Raw genomic sequence first — 20,636 nt, 5'->3', positions numbered from 1 at the left:
CCTCTACATATGGAACCTCATTCAAAGGTTTAGCAATCTACTTTGTCCCATCACACACCATGCACTATGGCTATCAGGCCCTTTGCTGCTTTCCTTAGGGATCCTCCTTTGCTCTTCCTTCCATCCTGGCAGACTGCAGACTGGCATCAAAAACAACAGCCAAGCTATACACATATCTGCTGTGGGAGGCCTCACTGACACTCTAATCTTTCTGTGCTGGTGTGCCAATGGAAGAGGTCCAGCAGAATTTGGCCACCAAAATTATGGCCTCATCTGAGAAACAGTGCTGCAGGAATTTTCATTCAAAACAAAATCCAATCCAAGGCAGACTTTTGGAGAAAACGTGTAGAGGACATCAAGCCAATAGCCCTCCAATGCCAACTAGAGAGCTCATCTCGGAAGGAGGTCAGTAATACTGAGGGACCTGCCCTGTGGCCAGAAACAAAAACTCCATGGAATGACCAACAATTCCCTACTGTGATGTGATGGTACTTTACCTGTAGTGAAGGCTGTCAGCAAAAATTTAAGTCCAGAAAATATTTTGTGCACACTTAGTTGCCACAGGGAGTTGAGATCAGCAAAGCATTTGCTAGACTGGCTGCAGAGGCCCCACAGTCCAAAGAATAATTAATAAGCTTTGGAGACCTACTATAAACTCAAAGGTGGAGTCAACTCGGAACAGAGCTCCATAGAAAAATCAGTAACATCAAAAGCAAAGTGAGGATAAAAACAGTGAATCCATTTCGTCTTTGTTCTTCCTTTATCTGCTACAAGATGAAGCAGCAGGGAAGCGCTCCCTTCCCTCATGCCTCTTTTCCCCCTCGTTCGAAGAAGTGCCCTGTGCTGCAGCCATGGAGCTGAAATGGACGGAGCTTTCCCGCCTTTGAGACTGCACTCTTCTCTACACAACAAAAATCCTGTGCTTTCAAAGGTGACCAACTCCCCTAGTTCACAATGGCTCCAACATTCCTGAAAACCAAGTTTTACCCTGGGGTTTTTTTGGTTGGTTGTGTTTTTTTGGTTTTTTTTTTGGTGTGTGTGTGCGTGTTTTTGCCATCTTTTCACCGAAGAGCATTTGTTACAGGCATATCTAGAGAATCAGTTAGGTTGGAAAAGACCTCTGAGATCATTTAGTCCAACCTATGCCCTAACACCACCTTGACAACTATTCCACGGCACATGGAGTGTCGTGTCCAGTCTTTCCTTAACCACCCCCAGGGACAGCGACTCCACCACTTCCCTGGGCAGCCCGTTCCAACATCTAATCACCGTTTCTATGAGGAAATTCTTCCTAATGTCCAACCTAAACCTCCCGTGGCACAGCTTGAGACTGTGTTCTCTCATCCTTGCCCCTGGCTGCCTGGGAGAACAGTGGCACCTTCTTCCCTTTATTTCCCGCTGGGACGCATTGTCACCGCACACGGGACACAATCCCAAGGCTCCAAGGGCATGGGAAGCGCCTCCAGAAGCCGCAGAGGCGCGGCGGGGGCGGATGGGCCCTCACGGCTGTGCCCGCCCCGCCGGCGAGGAGGGAGGAGCGACAGGCCCCGGAAACCGGAAGGGGAAAAAAAAGTCCAAGTGCAACCCCGCCCTCAAAACCCTTCAATTTCCACCCAAAACCCGCCCCGCCGCCGCCGTGACGTCACGCGCTCCGCCGGTCAGTGCGACGTGTCCCTCGGCCGGCGGTGAGGGCGGCTCGGGGGGCCCGGGTGTTCTCCGGCCTTGGGAGACAGGGATAAGGGCTGGGCAGCGGGGATTGGGATGGGGCCAGGGATGGGGCCAGGGATGGGGCCGGGGATGGGGGATTGCCGGGACGGCGGCAGGCAGGGGGACCTCGGCCGCAGCGGGGGGAAGGGGGTCGCTGGGGAGGCGAGAGGGGCCGGCATCACAGCGGGAGGCTCCGACCGGGGGGTCCGTATGGATTAGTGCGAGCAAATCCCCCCGTTGTGTCCCGTGTGCGGTGGCAGTGCCGGCACACGACTGCTGTGTGGATAAGGCTCGGCCACAGCCTTCTCTCCGTGCTCACCAGCCCCCGGCAGCTTTTGGCATGGGGGTCTCCTCAAACCGGCGACTTTTGTCCATTTAGGCGCCTTTGGTGGTGTTCTCAGAAACACGACGTAGGACGTGAGCTGAAAGCCCAGCTGTGGTGGAGCTGTTTTCCTCTTCTAGGCTGAAAGGCACAATTTTCCATATTTTTTTCTTCAGCAGTCAGAAATAGGCCCTCGTGTTTATTTACTAAACAATATCTTCATTTCTTGCAAAGTGGAATCATATTAGGTTGGATTGTAGCACTTCTCTTAAGCCTTTAACAAATTTTGTAGGTGACTGTTAATAATGTAATTAAAAAGTCTGATTTTCAGTATATATGTGGAACCATCAATTCTAAATGTGTATGTCTTTGCAGGCAATCATGGATCAGGTAATGCAATTTGTGGAACCCAGCCGTCAGTTTGTAAAAGATTCCATACGACTTGTTAAGAGATGCACCAAGCCTGACAGGAAAGGTAAAGCACACAATGAACCAGAACACAATCCTTATTTTGTTTTGTATCTTAGCACATGCCTTTCCATATGTCACTTCTGTTGATTTGTTTGCTGTGGATGTTTCTCAGCTGCCAATATGAGATTTAAACTCGACCTTTAATTGTCTAAATGTCAGTGTGTTTAAAGTTCTGGCTATAATAAACACACGTATGTAGGTGTGTGAGTGGTACTAAAATTCACTTTAGGAGAGAGGTTAAGTAGCTGAAATTCAGTGCTCCACAGTTGTCAGTCCTTTTCTGATTGGGACAGGAGCAATTTTGTTGTTGGGAGTATGGAAGGGGAGGTTTGGGACTAGAGAGGCCCTGGAGAGAAGCTCTAGAACTAGAATGCAGCTGGTCCTCTGCAAGTTACAGTGCTTTATTCACATGCTCAGAGTGAACAGGTCTGTGACTTAAGTTTGCTATTGAGATCCATAAGGAACTTAATTCCTTGTCAGACTGGCAGGTTTCTGAGGGGCTGTTGACCTTCTTTGTCAACTTCATGGTTGCTGTCCTAAAGTAATTGAAAATATCCCAAGTATTCGATTTTTGTGGAGTCTTACAGTGCTGTCCTCCTGTGACAGACATAAATACAGATTTTCTATTTTTAATGCTGTATTAGAGATTACTTTCAGGGCTTGTAGGGATGTAAAGGAAACATAATGGGATAAATGTTCTATGAATTGTCATTGTGGGTATTTTAAATTCTGCTTATTTAAAAAAGATTTTGATCAACCATTCTTTGTGGAAATCTGCATCTTCTCTCTGAAAATCTCATCTGTCTTCTAAAAAAGTGGATTTGTTTCTCATGTGCAGACTTTGAAGTGTTTCCAGTATTAGCATGGTTCTGTAAAGAGAGATCTCTCCTTTGGTCTCTGCAGTGCACATATGTATGCCATACATGAGACATCCTAACAATTTTTTTTTGGTTATTTTGCAGAGTTCCAGAAGATTGCCATGGCAACAGCAATAGGCTTTGCGATAATGGGATTTATTGGGTTCTTTGTCAAATTGATCCATATCCCAATCAACAATATAATTGTGTAAGTGAATGTGGCCTTCAGTTTCACTAAATTTTTACCTGCTCAGTTTTAAACAGAGGACGTTAGTGCGCCCTGCGGGACCCATGCTGTTTTAGTGTCTGTGCATGTCACCTGTTAGTGTAATATGACAAGTAAGATTCAAAGGACTTCATGAGCAATGTTAATGAACTTTATGTTAATTCAGCATGCTGCAAAGTATTAGAACCATAGTTCTCAAGGTTTTTCCTGAGTATTCTGCTTCAAAACTGAATGTTAGATATTTTGATTTCCAGTTCCTCAGTGTATGTTTGACCACAGAACATTTACCCTATTTGGATCTTAAATGCTCTTACTGTTTCCAGTTGATAGTCTGGGTATCCAAAGTAAATGGATGGATGGTAAGGTAAAGAAAACTGAGTAGGTATGCTGTAGGATGACAGGGTACAGGACAAGGTTGGTCTTGTTTCATTTATGGAGCGCTAGATATGTTTGAAACATTGTTTTATGTGTAATGCATCCTGTAAAATCCCTTTTGGAATGAACACTACATCATGAAGAATTTGAACTTCAGGTTGACTGGCCTCATGGTACTGACATACTAACAGTACCATATTCTCCAAAGCTAATGTGATTCCCTCTCCAGCACTGGAAGAGGTTAAAGACCATTCTGTGTCCACAACATGTGACTTCCTTATACCTGTAAGAGTGGTCATCTAGGCAAGGGGTGTTTGAAAATGGGAGATAAGCTGTAATGGTTGTCCTAGCAAGGCAGTGCTGGGAGGATAAGTAAGACTTTAGGTGCGATCACTTGATCACACTTCATTAGTTGAAACTTATTACTTTGTTCTCTCAACAGAGGTGGCTGAATATTCATCATGAAGAAGACAGTTGTGACACCTGCTACAATGATTTCACAGCTTTAATTTGTTTGATATTAAACAAGCTCAGTTTGCGTTTTCAAACATTCTTGTCAACTTATTACTTTTTTAAAGTGTGTGTGATCGTACCTGTCTGCAGTCTTGCTTTTTTTTTTTTTTTTTTTTTCCCCTGTAGTTGTGTGCTTGTTTTGTAACTTCTTTTAACCATGGTAGAATCATCCAGGTGGGAAGGAAGCTTGGAAGATCTCTAGTTCAGTGTCCTGCTTGAAGCTGGGTCAGTGTTGCATTCTGATGAGGTTGCCTAAGGTTTTCTCCAGTCAAATACTGAAAGCTTCCATGGGGACACTTGTACGACGTCTCTTCAGGAGCTGTTTACAAAGCAGTAAATTAAGCTTTGGAACAGCATTGTTCTAGCAAAAGCAGACTGCAAGAAAACAGCCTTTCTCTATTCTTTCAAGTGGTGTAAAAGTGTGGGGGAATTCCTGTCACTCATTTTTGGAATCACCATAATTATCATTAATTCCTTTCTGCATTTGGAAGTCATGCTAGGTTATAGTATGTACTTGACAGGAAAAAAACCTCATGTCAAACAAAGACATTACATTGCCAGTCCTTATTCTGATGGCATAATTAAAAAACCCAGACATAATTGATTACTGAGATATGCCATTTGAGGATAATTTAGTTGGCAGAGACGCTAAGGAGTCCTTTAGCAAATCCACAACTTGCTCACACTATTGGATAGGATATATACCCATTTTGGATCCTGTTCTGTACATAAAATTGTATTGGCCCCTGCATGTTGACCTGGAAGTTTGTATTATTTTGTGTTATTGCATATTTTGATTTTAAGAACTAAGCCTGCAAAAACTCTGGTAGATGCAATGCTCTTCCTCCTCAGATTTAGATAGACATTTAATTCACTTCAAAAATATTACTGTAAGCTTTTGGTATTTGCAGAAGGTACAATGGTGCTTCTGTTACAGACTTTAAAAGCATTTAATACTGGGACATCTGATCCTGGTATTACCACAAAACTGAAGCTTCTTCAGTACACTAACCTGCTTCCTAAGTAGAAAAGTTCAGTTATTATTCTTGAGAAATCTTCACCAGCACCTACATATGTTACAAACCAGGAGAGAAAAATGAGATTTGTTAATCTTCATGCTATCACCTTGTGATACAGTTATACTATGTGCGACTGGATACTGTCTTTCCTTTTGGCAGGAGAGGAAAAATAGTTTAGTATTGGAATAAAATACTTTGTAAAAGTCGCCTGAACTAACCAGATAAGCAGCAGCAGTTTCTTTACACTCATCTCGGTTTGTGGTTGTACTGTGTGGCTGCTCATGCATCTTCTGATTGAGTAGTGTGATTTACCAGAATGAAGTACTCTATTACAGCAAGTAATTTTGATTCAGTCTCAAGTGACTTTTATTTCAGACTTGTTTTTCATTCAATACAGAAAATCAGTGCCTGCTTATATCTTGCAGCAGCTTTATTGTCTTAATTCAGTGAAATTTTGTAGTAATTTGAGTAGTGTCAGATCAGAAAATGCAGCTGTAGCTGATCTTAGCTCTTGATAGCCATTGTCCACAGCAAAGGTTTGTCTGTCTCGATGGTCACAATCCCGGAGTCGTCATAGGTGTTGGAAGTACTGACACATGTTCCAAACTTCAGCACCTGGTTAGCTGTGAAAAGTAAGGAAGAGACTGAGTGGTTCTCTACAACAATAAAAGGACATCAGTGCCTTTGATTTGAAAGACTACTCCCACAAGGAACAAAAAAGTAGCTGAATAAATTTAACCCAGATAAACATTACCTAGTTAGAAGGCTTGTATGAGATTTTTCAATGAACAGGCAATAAATTAATCTCCAAATTAACAGTCTGAGTTTACAGTAGGTTATTACAAAAGCAGTGTGTTTGGATAATCCTCAGCTTCACATCTGGAAATTTGTATTTCATTAGAATCAGTTCAAGTACTAGTGCTAGAAAAGGTATTTAATGTAAAACAAAGAGAATCTTACTATAGTTCTAAACTAGGGATTTGCTTTAGCTCAGCAACAAGCCTATAATCTTCTAAAACATGAACAGTTCTAGAACAAAGGCCAGCAGTTAAAAGTGACATTATTTAGTAACTTTGAATTAAGGGACTTGAATCTCTTCTTCTATTGTGTGTGAGGAAGGTGTTTGTGTACACTAGAAACCAAGTGGCATTACTCTAACAAATAGCAAACCATGCAGGTTAAGTTCTGCCTTTCATTTCTTCCCTTTTTGAGATAGCATTGCTTGCACGTTGCAAACATATCAACTTCCTCAAAGGTACTCTAGAACTACTCAGTTCTGTGGTAGTCCTTGCTCATAGAAAAGTTCAGAGTAAGAACTCTAATACTATCCTTTGCTTTAGCTTGTAAAACAAGCCAAATGACAGCTCTTTCCCACTGGCAGCTCAGAAAACATTTCCATGGAGGATACAATGACAGCTGCAGCTGGGGATGATTGTTCTGGAAGATCAGCAAGGCTGTGTGACCTACTAGAATTGCCAAATTGCTACCAAAGTAAAAATCCTCTGGATTTGCTATTAAGTGACCTAATGCGAAGGAAGATCTTGTGGTCAAAAGGAGTGCAAAACAACTTAGTAAGGTCTGTTTTGTGATTTGCACAGGAGACACATTTTCCAGTGCTGGATATGAATGCTGGCTGTAGTAAACTAGGGTGTAATGCATTAGTACAATGCATGCACTGTCTGCCCCTTGCTGGAAGCTGCCCAGGAGGAACTGATCTTGTCAGGCTCTACTGCTTTAATAGGAAGGACGTTGGAACAAAAGCCAGGATATGTAGTTCAGTGTCTCTTTTGCCAAATCTGTTCTTGCTCTACTTATTCCTGCTCCTACGCTTGTTACTAGCTTGACGTGAACTGAAGAGGAGGTTTCAGCTGCTAGCTGAATTTGTTGGCATGAGAGTAACACCCAGGTTCCACTACTGCAAATGGAAGAATCCTGCCATTTCAAGTTCAGGATCTGGGAGCGTAACTGCGATGCAGTGCAGAAATTCAGCAAAGAGAAAAGAAAAAAACCCAGTACTACTGAACTGTATCAATTGTGTACCTAAAATAAAGGTGCTAGATTCTGTCAGGATGCTTTTGGACACACAACAGTACCAGACAGGCTCCTAGACAATTGCCAGGATGGATGAGTTCTGCTGTTTGCCTTTGGAAGACACAGCAGAGGCCACAGGGGCTGTGTCTTGCCAGAAAACATAGATTTCTCCATTTGCAGGAAAACAAGTAATTTAGTGCTGAGGTAACACATGGGTAGAGTTCTCTGAGTAAAAATATTCCCAAAATACTGTGTTAAATGCTGTGGTCAAGCTATGAGTGTTTCCATTCAGTTTTACGTAGGAAAGAAGTTTGAATACTTTAAAACATTTGCTGACACACAAATTACCTTCTTTTGGTTACTATATATTTAAACTTGAGGGGAGGAAGAACTTTTTTGATGAACTGCTGCATAAACCCACTCATTTAGTATCATTTATTGCTTCTTGCTCAAGACTCAGAATAATACTTAATGTTTCACAGCTTTGCATATAAAATAATGGCTCTGCAGAAGGCAAGAATTAACAACAACATGGCAGCTTAATGAAACAAAATCTAAAGCCATATTTCTTAGTGCATAAAATCAAGTGAAAATGAGAGCTCTTTTTTTTCCCCTTTCAATAGAAAATTCTAGCCCACTAGATGGAGCCTTTTATCTTTATCAGGTTTTCTGCTGGGTAAGGATCGTAGTGTGAAATAGAGAAATGAAAAAAAAATGCAAAAACTTAAACAGTACTGCTGATTCACGTGGCTCAAATGGACCAATTCCAAGCACTTTATTTCACAACTAGCCAACATTTCAACTAACATAATTAAAAATGCATGTTTTCTACTCAGTAATTAATGTAAAATCCTAGGTTTCAGCTGGTAAAGGAAACAAGAGGATGTGCAAACTTCCTGCTGTGTCATGCATTATGATGGAAGTTTACAAGGTCAAAGAAGGAAGTTTTATCAATACACACCTGATCTATTCCCTTTTTTAAAAAAATTAATTTCTGTTTTATTTGTGAAGTCCTACCAAGAACTTAAGTATGGGGGAAAACCCCCAACCTATTACAACACCAATTTTCACTATTGAGATTACTTTTCAAGATGCAGGTTCTGAAGAAAACCACCATTTTTTCCCTACTATTTATAATTGGGAAGCAAATCCAAGTTTAATAAAGGATTCCACACTGCAATTAAAAAAAATCCAAAACTCAAACCCCTTGAAAATTCTGTAATTTTCTAATTAAAAGAAATCTTATTTTGGATCATTGAAAGCTTTCTTTTTGACCAACAGTAGTCTCTTTAAAGACTTGATCTGGATAAACCAATAAGTGATTAACTGAAATACCCCTCACCATTAGAAGTTTTGTTTAGTGCTTTGGTTCCAAGCAAACTGAGTTTACTGATAATGGATTGTTGATGAGAAAAATACCCAGCTTCTCCACTGTAGGTAGACCATTTTTCCATTACTCTCCATTTACCAAGTCAGCAAGGATTTCCAATACTAAAAGCAAATGCTGTTCCTGCCTTTTTTTGGAGGGGGAGAAAAAAACCCCATCAATATTCCACCCACCACCCATCCTGCCCCCCCAAACTCCCCACCCAACAAAATCTACCATGAGACAGTTTTTAATGGTGTGCCTTATGTTCTTACCAGTTACAAATTTCTGTCTGATGGATTGCAGCATACCACTTATTCAGATCTAAACATGGGCATGGAGAGGACTGAGTTTGATGAGGTAGTGAAGGAATGTTTCTCTAGCAGTTTTTGTTTTGTTTAGATGGTGTTTCAATCTGCCGGGTTTGAGAATGTTAGATATAATTTAAGAGAAGAAAACTGAGGGCACGTAGGTGAACTTCCCAAAGGAGCATAATCACAAAGATCATTACTTCTTAGACATCTGTTTTGCTGACCAAATTACATGACAGAAGAGATCTCAGTAACAACTAGACTGGCAATTTCCACTATTTTATTGCTCTTACTCTGATAATTTTAAAAAGATATACAAATCCTAGGATGCTATATGAAAAATGTTAATCTCAGAGGTAAAATTTTGAAAATTCATTAATCTTATGGATGCAGAACAGCATTTGGAAATGTTAACAAAATGCACCCTATAGGTAATTAAGTTACAGAAATAATAAAAAAGCCCAAATCGAAAAATTTATTTTAAAGTCTCATCCTATTTATCCTTCTACCACAGTAGGGAGTTATTTTTGAGTAGCTGGTACTGAAAATCAGTTATTTTTGAGTGGCTGGTACATAAGCCTTGCTTGTAATCCTTGTGCTGCTGGCTTTCAGCCTGGAAACTGAGAAAGAGTGTGGCCTAGTTATAACTAGATTGGAGGTCATCATGTCAAGTGCTGCAAAAATACTCTCAATATCAGGTAATTCCTCTGAATGAATGTATTCACAATCTATAGTAGACTTATAAACATAATTTCTATGTTCCATTATACTATTTAGGACACTTAAAGTTCAGCCCAGAAAAGAGAGTTCATCTATCTAAAAAAAACAAAACCATCAATCAAGGTTTCATGTACATCTTAGAAGCTGCACTTAAGCAGTGCTTGAGGGAGGCAGAGAAAAACTTCATCCTAAACTTGTCATATATGGCAAAACCAAATTGTGTCAGGGTCTCACTACTGTCACCACAAATGGCTAAGGACCAAAGACTATCATGTTAAGCATGTCCCACACAGACACTGTGATACTTATGCTATGCTGCCTTTTCTCAGCTGTGTCTCAATTACTTCCTGAAATATGTAAAGTCACACCTTGCTGGTTTTCACCACTGAAAATAGAAACAAGGAAAGGAATACAAGTAGATTGCTACTGCTGGCATGAATGTGGGGAATATTAAATTTATTAATTATTAATTAAAAGCTGTATTATAGTGAATGTAATACTCTTCCCCCTAGGCAAATGCTGCATCAAAATGATAGAAAATTAAGATCAATAAGCTGAAACACAAGCTAAAGTGAAATATTGAATCACCATTTGGTTTCCTATTACAGTTTATCTGGAGAGGATTTCCCTGAAGTTCTGTTAGGAACAAAAATCTGCATTTAAATGGAGATACATTAGTAATGCATGAGCTAGTACTTTGCAGGTCACCCTGTGTCTGCAGAACAGCAGCATTAATTTTGCTATTTACAAATAAAAATCCCAAGTAGATTGTAGACTGATCTTCCTTTCATTCCTCCTAGGTTTACACTTGTTAGGCTGACTTCACTGGAGTTAATCTTGATTTACACTGATGGATACAAAGGAAAAATTGGGTGCTTGATCTCTGTGCAGTAGGAACTGCGAAACTGGAAGTTGCAAATAACAGTAATTTACAATAAAACATGAACTATTTTCAATAGTGATACAACAGCAGTACCATAAAGGCTTGCAGGGTCTGCTGGGAGGGGCTGACTAGCCTGGTAGTCAGATTCCCTCAGGGCCAAGGGGAGTCTGGAAAAAGCAGAAACTGCATTGGGCATTTTTTATAACTACTGTAACTTTGGGTACCTGGCTTTGTGGCACAGAACAATGGGTTTATAATCTCAATGCATTCATACAAGCAGACTTAAGAAAGGGTTGAGAGGATATGGGAGGAGGGGGGTCCAGCAGGCAGGGCCAGGGGGTTTTTCCACTGGTTCAGGTGCTGGCAAAGACTCTTGGCCAGGGCTCTGCAGCACAGGCTGCCTGGCCTCACACTGGGGGGAATTTAGGAGGTTGAAACAAAAGTTTAAAGGCTGTCAAATCTTCACAATTTCATTTAAAAAAAGAAAAAAAAATATATTAACAGAACCGTGTGTTCTACCCTGGATAGAAACCACCCATGTTGAGAGAGCCTTCAGAAATGCAAATGAATGTCAGAAGTTTTCAAATTTATTTCCAGCACACTTTTTTCCCCACATATTTTTTTCCAGCTCGGTAATAATGGTGGTACTGCAAGAATAGCTCAAAGTCTTCCTGTCACATCACCTGCTTGGTGGCAATTTAAAATGATTAGCTGATAAAAATGATGCTAAGAAAGACTGCTTTTTGCACTAAGCTCTCTGCTGCTACTAATGCTTCACCAAGATCAACAAGAATCATTAACTGTATGGAGTTTCTACAGCTATTAGTAGGATTTTAGCACTACCAACAAGATGTGCTTCTGTGTTTGTTCAAAATCACATTAGCATCTTAACTTAATTAAAGGCGCCTGGAAAGTTAAACAAGGAAACTCTACATACTGTTCTCAGTAGTGCCTTTCTGGTCTAGATGTTATGATAAAGTTGTAACAGGAGTGATCTAGCAAAACCATGAAGTAAGTCAGATAAATAAGTGTCTGGAAGTCTGTCTCACTAAGCTAAAGGCAAAGCCAGGCTACAAAGTAATTTTTAGAATTGAGTTTAGCCAGTAAGAAGTAGGGTGTTTACTTAATTTTTGATGCTTTCCACTAAGTTTGTATGTTTTTCAAACTGCTAACAACTCTGAGGTGCTGTACAGGTGACAGGTACTATTAATAATACTGTTAGAGCACTGAAGAAACAGCTGCAGAAATAAAATGTAGCTTCAGTTTGACAGTCGCTGCCGTAGAGATTTTGCATATAAACTAGACAAAATAACTTGTTGCTATTTTGGTCTGTCTCTACTTTCTTGTTGTGAGATAAAGAACACTATTCTCATGAGAAAAAGGGCAAGAGTGGTACTGAGATGCATCAGCTAATGAATTGTCTTACTGCTAACTTGTCCATGAGACACCTCATAGCACACATCATCCTATTACATTGTCATCTTTAGAGGCATTACTTAGTCACACAAAGCTGAGGATGGCAATCTGGTGCAACACTGAAACCTGAGATTAGCTAAAAACAATGGTGTTCTGTCACAGCATTTAGGTCTGAAGCTCTGGTTTGACATGACAGCAAAGAACCTAAAAATACTTGCTATTTTGAAAGCTGCTAGACTGTCAAGTTGATATGATGCATGTAGCAGTGAAAGCTACTGAATTTGTTAGAGAAAGGTATCCAAAGGATCCTAGCAAGTGACCACAGACAGCGCTGCAGAAAGGAGTGAAATTCCCCCTACATTTCTCATGACTAGGCTGTTGGAGACAGGGAGGAGAGATGGGAAGAGGAAGGAGAGGGAATCTTCCTCACCCAAATCTCAGGTCTAGGTGACTACATCTATGTACTCAGGCTTTGAACAACATAGCACCCGAAAAGTGTTTCAGTGCAATCAGATCCAGGACTGACCAAGATCAACAAGTCACCACTAGCTACAGTAATTTTCCAGCTCTTCCTATACAAATTAAAAAAAACCTCTCTCACAAACCCCTATATATCCTTCAACAGGTTTTCAAGTGTGGTATTAGTTATGAACAGAACACAGTGTTAATTACTTTCTCTTCTATTCTTTGGACTCCTGCTAAGTCCTGTCACATTTAGATTACTATATTTGCAAGAAGAAACAGTAAAAGAGGTTTTTAAAACACATCCATAATACAAGTTTTTCAGCTTCTGTATGCATAACATTGTTCCTATCGTTTGCAAAATTGTGCAGACACAATGATTATTTCTGTATCAATCAAACTGGGCCTGCAGGTGAAATATTGGTATACGGATATTTGCTCAGTAAATACCTATACATGTTGGGTGAAATGGGGATCTCATTCAATCACTCCATGGAGGAGAACAGCAGCAAAGCCATAAATATTTCACAACAGTCTTGGCCAACTGCTTATGTCGCCTACCACTGTGTAGGATGAGTCCCCAACAGCAAGTCTCCCAAGAATTTAGCACTTCTCTGCTCTCTCTGATGGGGATATGATTTTCCTAAGGGAATTGATCTAAAGCCAGTTCCTTAGCCAGCCCTGAAAAACAAATTTAAGCAGGCTGTCTTCTTATTGCTGCTGCCAGCACTAGCTCAGCACCATATCCAGAGTCCTGTTCTGCTGCACACATTGCTCTATCACTGGGATTCAGTGCCAAAATTAAATTAAATATGATTTGACAAAGCTCTCTAAAGTCTCAGTCCTGCACTCCAACATGCAAAGTTACAGTGACAAAGATCAAAGTAGACCTTCTGAACTCCGGGAAGATATATTGGGTTTGCATGGCCAGATTTTGGTAGCAGGAGGCTACAGGGGTGACTTTGTGAGAAGCTGCTGGAAGCTTCCTCCACGTCCAACAGGGCCAACTCCAGCCAGCTCCAGAACAGATGCACTGCTGGCCAAGGCTGAGCCAACCAGAAATTATAGTAACACCTCTGTAACAACAGAGACAGGTTAAAAAACAGTTATTGCACACAGATATAATTGTGGTCAGAGAGGAACGAGAATGTGGGAGAGGAACAACTTCAAAGACAACAAGGTCAGTGAAGAATGAGAGGGAGGAGGTACTTCAGGTGCTGTGCCTGAGATTCCTCTGCAGGCTGTGGTGCAGAGCACAGTGAGGCAGCTGTACACCTGCAGCCCATGGAGGTCCATGGATACACAGAGATCCATCTGCAGCCTGTGGGTGAGTCCCAGGCCAGAGCAGGTAGTTGATCAGAACAGCCTGTGAACCTGGGGTAAGCCCATGCTGGAACAGGCTCCTGGCAGGGATCTGTGGACCCATGGAGAGGGGAGCCCGTGATGGAGCAGGTGTCCTGGTAAGGCTTGTGACCCTCTGGGGGACCCATGCTGGAGCAGCATGTCCTTGAAGGACTGCAACCTATGGACAGGACCCAGGCTAGGGCAGTTTGTGAAGAACTGCAGCCTGTGGGATGGACTCCTGGAGAAGTTCGCAGAGGATTGTCTCTGTGAGAAGGACTCCATGCTGGAGCAGGGGAAGGACTCCTCTACCTCAGCAGGGGCAGAAAGAACTTGTGATGAGCCAGCCATAACCACCATTCCTTGTGTCCCTGTGCTGCTAGTGGGGATGAGGTAGAGCCCAAGAAGGATGGAGGGGTGGGGAGGAAACAATGTTTTTGCAATTTATTTCTCAAAATCCTGCTCTGATTTTTTTAGTAATAAACAAAATTAATATCCCCAAGTTCAGTCTGTTTTGCCCATAACAGTAATCAGTGAATGTTATCTCCTGGTCCTTATAAATGAACCTTTCACTATATTTTCTCTCCCCTGTCCAGTTTTGGATGGGAGTAATAGAAAGGCTTTAGTGGGCACCTGGCATCCCGCCAGGGTCAACCCACCACAGAGGGGTCCAACACATTGCATATTTAAACCCTTCCCCTGCCAAGTCCAGCTCACACCAGAACTGACCTAGTTCACAGCTGCTCCATTCAGACTCCTGGGTGGCCCTCAGGAGCTCCACACTCTCTTGACCACCAAGAGTTACTTGCTCCAAGACCTCAGTCAAGCTGCCAGACCAGAGAGACTATTGAACTGTGCCAGAATGGTGGAATTGGTGCTCAAAGAGCTCCTCTGACCACAGGGAAGCAAACAGATGCCTTCACCTCTGAGCAATGGTCAAGGTGCAAAAAGAGATCCATGCCCTGCCACACTGAATCCCAGGACAGCTGTTTGCATTATGGCTTGCTCAGGGCAAGGGCATCGCCAGGCTTGAAAGCAAGCTGCAGCCCCTCTGAGCTGCTAGCACAAATAACAAACTTCAACCAAATTAAATCCCTGACAAACAATTTTATTATGCAAGCTTTAACAGCGAATGGCACCGTTTCCTAGCAGAGTTTTATGTAAATATGGTATTATATTTACACAAAAAATGAAGAGAACAAACTGGAATATTCATCCTTATGCACAAAAGGCACCCTTAATAAAGCAGCTGTGCTTTTGTCTAAAATATTTCTCTGGAAGGGGGTAATTATTATTTAAAAAAACCCACACTGATCTGCTTCTGACAGCTCACAAGGTACATGTTCATCTACTTGCTCTCCCTGACAGCTGATCTATTCTAGGCACACATAACTAACTAATAAAGAGTATTATACTTCTGACAGAAAAGTAATTCCATTTATCTTTACCCTTCCTAGCAGCACTGCTTCCTTTCAGTGTTGGGGAGGGATGCTGTATGAGGTTTCTAAAATCTGGTTATTTTCACCCCTACTATTGCTGTATAGTATATTCTAAGTATATATCTAAATATAATTCTAAGTATATTCTATACTTAGAATTTTAGATTGCTCTGCTTCCTTGAGAAAAAAACAATTCGACACAGATAGCATCACCCTGGGGATGAAGCAAAAAGCAATTATTTCTGTTACAAAATGTCCCCCTAGATCTGCACGTGAACAACGAAGCTTTTTGATTTTTCACTTTATTACTTTGCCTTTCTGTTAACAAATAATTAATATGATTACTAACACCCTATGTACCTCTAATGTCTATATGATTTCAATTACAAAGCCATTACTGCTGCCTATTAATTCGATTCCATTTATCTTCAAACTAGCATCTTAAACTTACAACATTTGTTGACATTCATGGAACTGCAGCTCCTCCAAACTTGCTCACTGGAGTCCAGCACCATTTATGTGTTGCAACCCTTGAGACAGAACAGAGATTCAACAGGACACTGCAAGTTACACTGTTTATAGTTCAGAGGCACTCAATTGGATTAGATGGCTCTCCATGTCCTCCAAAAATAAAGGATTGCTTTTGAAACAGTGCTGCACATTGCATCTTTCTTTCTCCCTTCTTTCTAAGCTTTAAAGTCAGCTTTTTCAGAAAAAAAAAATCCAACAAAAATGTAACTTATGGCACAGCACAGCCTATTTTAGGTAGTATTACCCACTTCTTACACTTCACCTACCATTAGAGCTCTTTGCTTCAGGAAGGCCATGGGAGGGGTATCTGCCCTGTATATGAATTAGTAAGTCATTGCATATGGCTCATTTAATGTTCCTGGCTGTTTGCTTTTACAGTGGCTTTTTTTGTGGATGCAAGGTTAAGATTTGTTATCAATGCTGCTGAATACAAACAGCACCTATATAATGTTTGTCCCAAAATGAAAAAAGAGATTTGTCATTGGAAGCAGGTCCTAAGTCATTGACTGTCAAAAACTTCATTCAAGTGGAAAACTCGCTACTGAGAATCTGTTAGCTGGCTGTGCACTCTTGAAAAAATCTGATTGATTTCCAGTAATGATTTCCAATATGAACAGTGCTCTTCATATTGGTGTGCTTCCTCCTCCTGACCTGAAAAGCCTTTTTAGCCCTGCCCCCCACCCTCTTCTCCCCACTGCAAACCAGCTCAGCTACTCATCCCTTTCATTCAGAAACATGCCGTGCACTTCTAGACCCCCTGCAAGAATCCAGTTGCTTGGGGAATCTTTTCTTTGGCTTCTTCTCTAGAGAGGAGTGCCTCAGCAGGCTGTAGCAGCTTTCTGCCCAGGCTGAGAGGAAGGAAAGGCTTCTGCATTAATCACACAGCGCCGTGTCAGGCACTGCCCAGCCAGGTGGTGGAAACCCTTGGACCCAAATTGCAGAGGCCGAATGCACTGCTAAATTAATGCAGTGCTACATGGTGCAGTCAAAGACATTAAAGTTTTAAGAGTGCAATTGATTATATGTAGCTCAACCTTCAAACACACTGGTCAAGATGGATTGCAACAGTCATGCCATGGCACAGTGATGCATGTCAGCAGGCTCTCAGTTTTACTGTACAGAGGACTTGACATTGGCTTTTAACTTACCAATAAGCTACCCTAACACACTGCAAGAAGTGGGAAGGAAAAGGAACTACAAATCCAACAGTCACATGTAAAATAAACGACTACACCAACTACAGTACAGCTTGTCTGCTGCCAACAGCACTTGGTGTTAAAAGAACATGATGGCTGCAATTGCCAAGAAGGGAAATACGTCCTCAAACAGGCTATTTTTTTAGGCTCTTGGAGCTTCCACAAGGTAAATCTGTCTTCAGCCTAGAACGTTCCTTATCTTACCTGAAACTACTGTCATCTTGAAATGTTTCTAATTCCTCATTAACTATCAGTGTCTGGGACATACTGTAGGAGAAACATTCCTATCAACATCTAAGAAAGCTACCCGTCTGAATTGTATTTTGAACTCAAAATTAAGTGGTGAGACACTGGGACAGGTTGCCTAGAGAAGCTGTGGATGCCCCATCCCTGGAAATGTTCAAGGCCAGGTTGGATGGTGTTTTGAGCAACCTGGTCTAGTGGGAGGTGTCCCTGCCCACAGAAGTGGGGCTGGAACTAGACAAACTTTAAAGTCTCTTCCAAACCAAACTGTTTTATGATTTTATGAAATATGATTGAATCTTATTTGACATTGTTTTTCCCATCCTAGCCATATGTCGCAGTCAATATTTTCCTTTTTGTTTGTTTGTTTTTTGTTTGTTTCGTAGACACTTCACAAAAAAATATCATACATAGCACAATTTAATTGACATAAACTATTTCAATGATTGCTTAAAATCACTATTTTATTTTGCAGATATGGAAAATTTTCCTGACAGCAAAATTTTTTCAGAGGAAAAGCAAACTTTAAAGTACTATTACAGATTTCTGTTCTGTTAATTCTAGAAACAATGCTAGCAGCCTAAATTCCTCTTAAACTGATATCTTCCTTAAAAGTATTGAAAAGGATAAAAAAAATAACACTTCTTTGCAGTACTATTCTAAACAATCTACAACACCCAGAAAACACCCCATCTTTGATGTCTACTTGATTACAAAGTAAACAGAAATACCTAAGAACATAGTGACATATCTGAAGATTAATCCTCAGATATTTCAAGCAGACTAGACACTTTAGCCAAATGTAGAAGTCTCGAAGCAAGTGAGCCCTACAGCTCTATTCCACCTCTTGGAAGATGTGAATATAGACACACATTCTTCTTAATATCCCAGTTTTAGAAGGACATTGTTACATACCACTACAAGACATCCAGTGACAGGGAAGAAGTTGGTGTAACCCTGAGATAAGCCTCAGAACCTAGAGATGTCTCATGCAAGCTTTGAACCCAACATCAAGCCTGGTGATCTCTGAACAGATACATCTACTTTGTAATTTAAGGCATGGCCACCAATCAAAAGGTGTGTCTGTTCCAGAATAGGCAGCACTGCTCCTCTAGAAAAAGGCAGGTTTGTTTCAAGACCATCAAAACAAAATCTCACACATGCCCACTACAAGGCAGCCTTCATGAGACCAAGGGAAACTCTTCACCACGAAGCCCAAAATCAGAAAGAAAGTCTGATAAGAGCTTAGAGCTTACTGGAGGGTGGGGGTTTAGAAAACACCAAATTAAACACCAACATTTCTAGGAAGAACTGGAGAACCTTGCAAATTCTGTACAGAACTGATATCAATGAGCCTTGCAGCACTGAGGTCAGGACACAGCAAGAGGTTTGTCATGTCACGTGCAAGAGTGGAACCTGGATGATGCAGATTTTGCAGGGCTCATTTATAGCTACTTAAGCATAAAAGAGACCAATAAAGTATCATGTTTAAAAGCTGTGAGCAAAAATGTAATTATACAACTTCTAATATCATTGGCAGCCGGGGAGATAAATCTCTGCTGCTCTGAAAGGGTACCCATAAATAGCCATAGCATTCACCAGCAAAGCACAGGACCTTTAAGGAAGGCCAGAATACTGCAGGAAGCTCTTACTCAATTATACTTGAAGTCAGTCAGTCATGAAGGACGCCTTACACGAGTCTCACACAAAAACTACAGTGGAAATGGACTGAGAGCTTTGAAAACAATGCTTCAGAACAGAAAAGTCCCTCAAATTTATCATTTTGGGAGAGGGAAGGAAAACTACCAAAGATTTAACAGTAGAAAAAACATGCCTTGGAAAGCTTGCCTTGCTGTAGCTGTCTAAACTCACTAAGTGCAGCTTTCGTAGCCTGACCTCTGCTGCCCACAGGTAAACACTCCTGTTAAGAAGTTTTGCTCCCTCTCTTGAATCGTGGGCTTCAGAAGGCAGGGGATACTGAACGCAAGACTGTGATTTGTAGCCCACAGAATGGACAATATCAGTGATGCAGTGTAATGAGCCATTCCCCCCTCCCTGCTGTGATTAATGGTGTGGACAGGAGGTCTGCTGGTGGAGCTCACGCACGATTCTGGCCCTGGAGGCATGGCCTATATAAAGCAACCTGCGTATGCTTGCATGAGAGATTGGCAGGCAGAAGCAGCTCTGGGAGCCTTTGTTATTGTCCAGTTTACTCCTTCCTGAGCTCCTCCAGCTTGCACAATCTGTGTAGCCTCTGGGAAGGCAGCTTTAGAATTGGCTTACTTGATGGAAAAACTTTGATGCATATGATGCAAAGTAATGTGACAAGTGATTGACGGCGAGGGGAGAAGAGGAGGGGAAAATTGAGTTAAGTTGGGTATTGTGTGAAGAAGCAGAAGGGAGAAGGAAAAGAAGGAGAATTCCTCATTACCACAGGAAGTGTACAGTGGGGGAGATAAGAGTTGCTGGGTTTTATAATAATGATCATTATTAAAGTCAGTTAAGTTGACACAAGTTTATGATGATATAAATAGTACCCCAGCAATTACTGGATGTTTTTCTTCAAAACTTAATCTTCCCCAAACAGAAAATAATTAATAAGTGTAGGAGGCTGACAATGTACTCCCACTTCATATTTGTGAACAGGCCATGTAATATGAATAGAAATCCCAGGGTCTGGTCCTATCTGCACTTCCACTGATACATTCCTCATGTATACATTTTAGGTGAGTCAGAACTTGCCTGCCAGCTTCTCATTTCCTTCTCCCTTACACTGTGAAGTCACTTGTAATTTTTAGTGAATGATGCAATTACATAGCCAGGTACCAGGCAAAAGTGCACTGATGCTTTAGTGCTTTTTGAGTTTGGGTCTGAAAACAGAAGAAAAGGCTGCAATTGATTCCATCAGCATGGTGGTTTGGTTTTTTTTTTTTTTTTTTTTTTTTTTTTTGTATTTGAAATGAAAGTTGAAACCCAGAGAAACTTCCTTCCACTAGAAAAATGAATTCAAAATGTGAAGTCTCTCACTTTTTTGCTTTAGGAGAGGTACATGCCCAAGAGACAGCCTATCTTAGTTTATATCTTAGTTTATCTTCAGCAGACTGTTAGGTTCTGGACCACTGGTATGGAAAGCTGAAATCTTGGGAGGAAAGAAAAAGGGAGGGGCAGAAATTATAACAACTTGAAGATGCTTGTAGCAAAACTAGA

The 20,636-nt window shown here is 41.2% G+C and overlaps 2 protein-coding genes across 6 annotated transcripts in view; one reads left to right on the top strand and one right to left on the bottom strand.

The window, feature by feature from the left end:
• Window positions 1-1,552: 1,552 nt before the first annotated feature.
• SEC61G (SEC61 translocon subunit gamma) lies at window positions 1,553-4,510 on the top strand (the record flags this gene model as incomplete). 3 transcript variants are annotated; one of them, XR_014616338.1, is made up of 4 exons in its annotated part: window positions 1,553-1,657; window positions 2,405-2,504; window positions 3,463-3,565; window positions 4,401-4,510. XR_014616338.1 is itself a non-coding variant. In XM_084210249.1 (2 exons), 2 exons carry the CDS (start codon window positions 2,387-2,389, stop codon window positions 3,567-3,569), a joined length of 225 nt encoding a protein of 74 aa, XP_084066375.1. The 3 variants fall into 3 exon arrangements, 1 of the variants encoding a protein (XP_084066375.1); XR_014616339.1 differs by having other exon boundaries at window positions 1,568-1,685; XM_084210249.1 differs by lacking the exons at window positions 1,553-1,657; window positions 4,401-4,510 and having other exon boundaries at window positions 2,387-2,504; window positions 3,463-3,569.
• Window positions 4,511-5,902: 1,392 nt separating this feature from the next.
• The window catches only part of TPK1 (thiamin pyrophosphokinase 1), a 310,310-nt gene continuing 295,576 nt past the window's right edge, over window positions 5,903-20,636 (bottom strand). For all 3 annotated transcript variants that reach the window (XM_084212076.1, XM_084212077.1, XM_084212078.1), the window contains one exon: window positions 5,903-6,113. In XM_084212076.1, coding sequence (XP_084068202.1) covers window positions 5,995-6,113 — 119 coding nt within the window. In that variant the 3' untranslated portion in view covers window positions 5,903-5,994. The remainder of the gene's footprint in view (window positions 6,114-20,636) is intronic.

Source organism: Fringilla coelebs, assembly GCF_963513975.1.
Source record: "Fringilla coelebs genome assembly, chromosome: 1".
NCBI classification, from domain to species: domain Eukaryota; kingdom Metazoa; phylum Chordata; class Aves; order Passeriformes; family Fringillidae; genus Fringilla; species Fringilla coelebs.
This window is presented reverse-complemented; position numbering and strand designations above follow the sequence as displayed.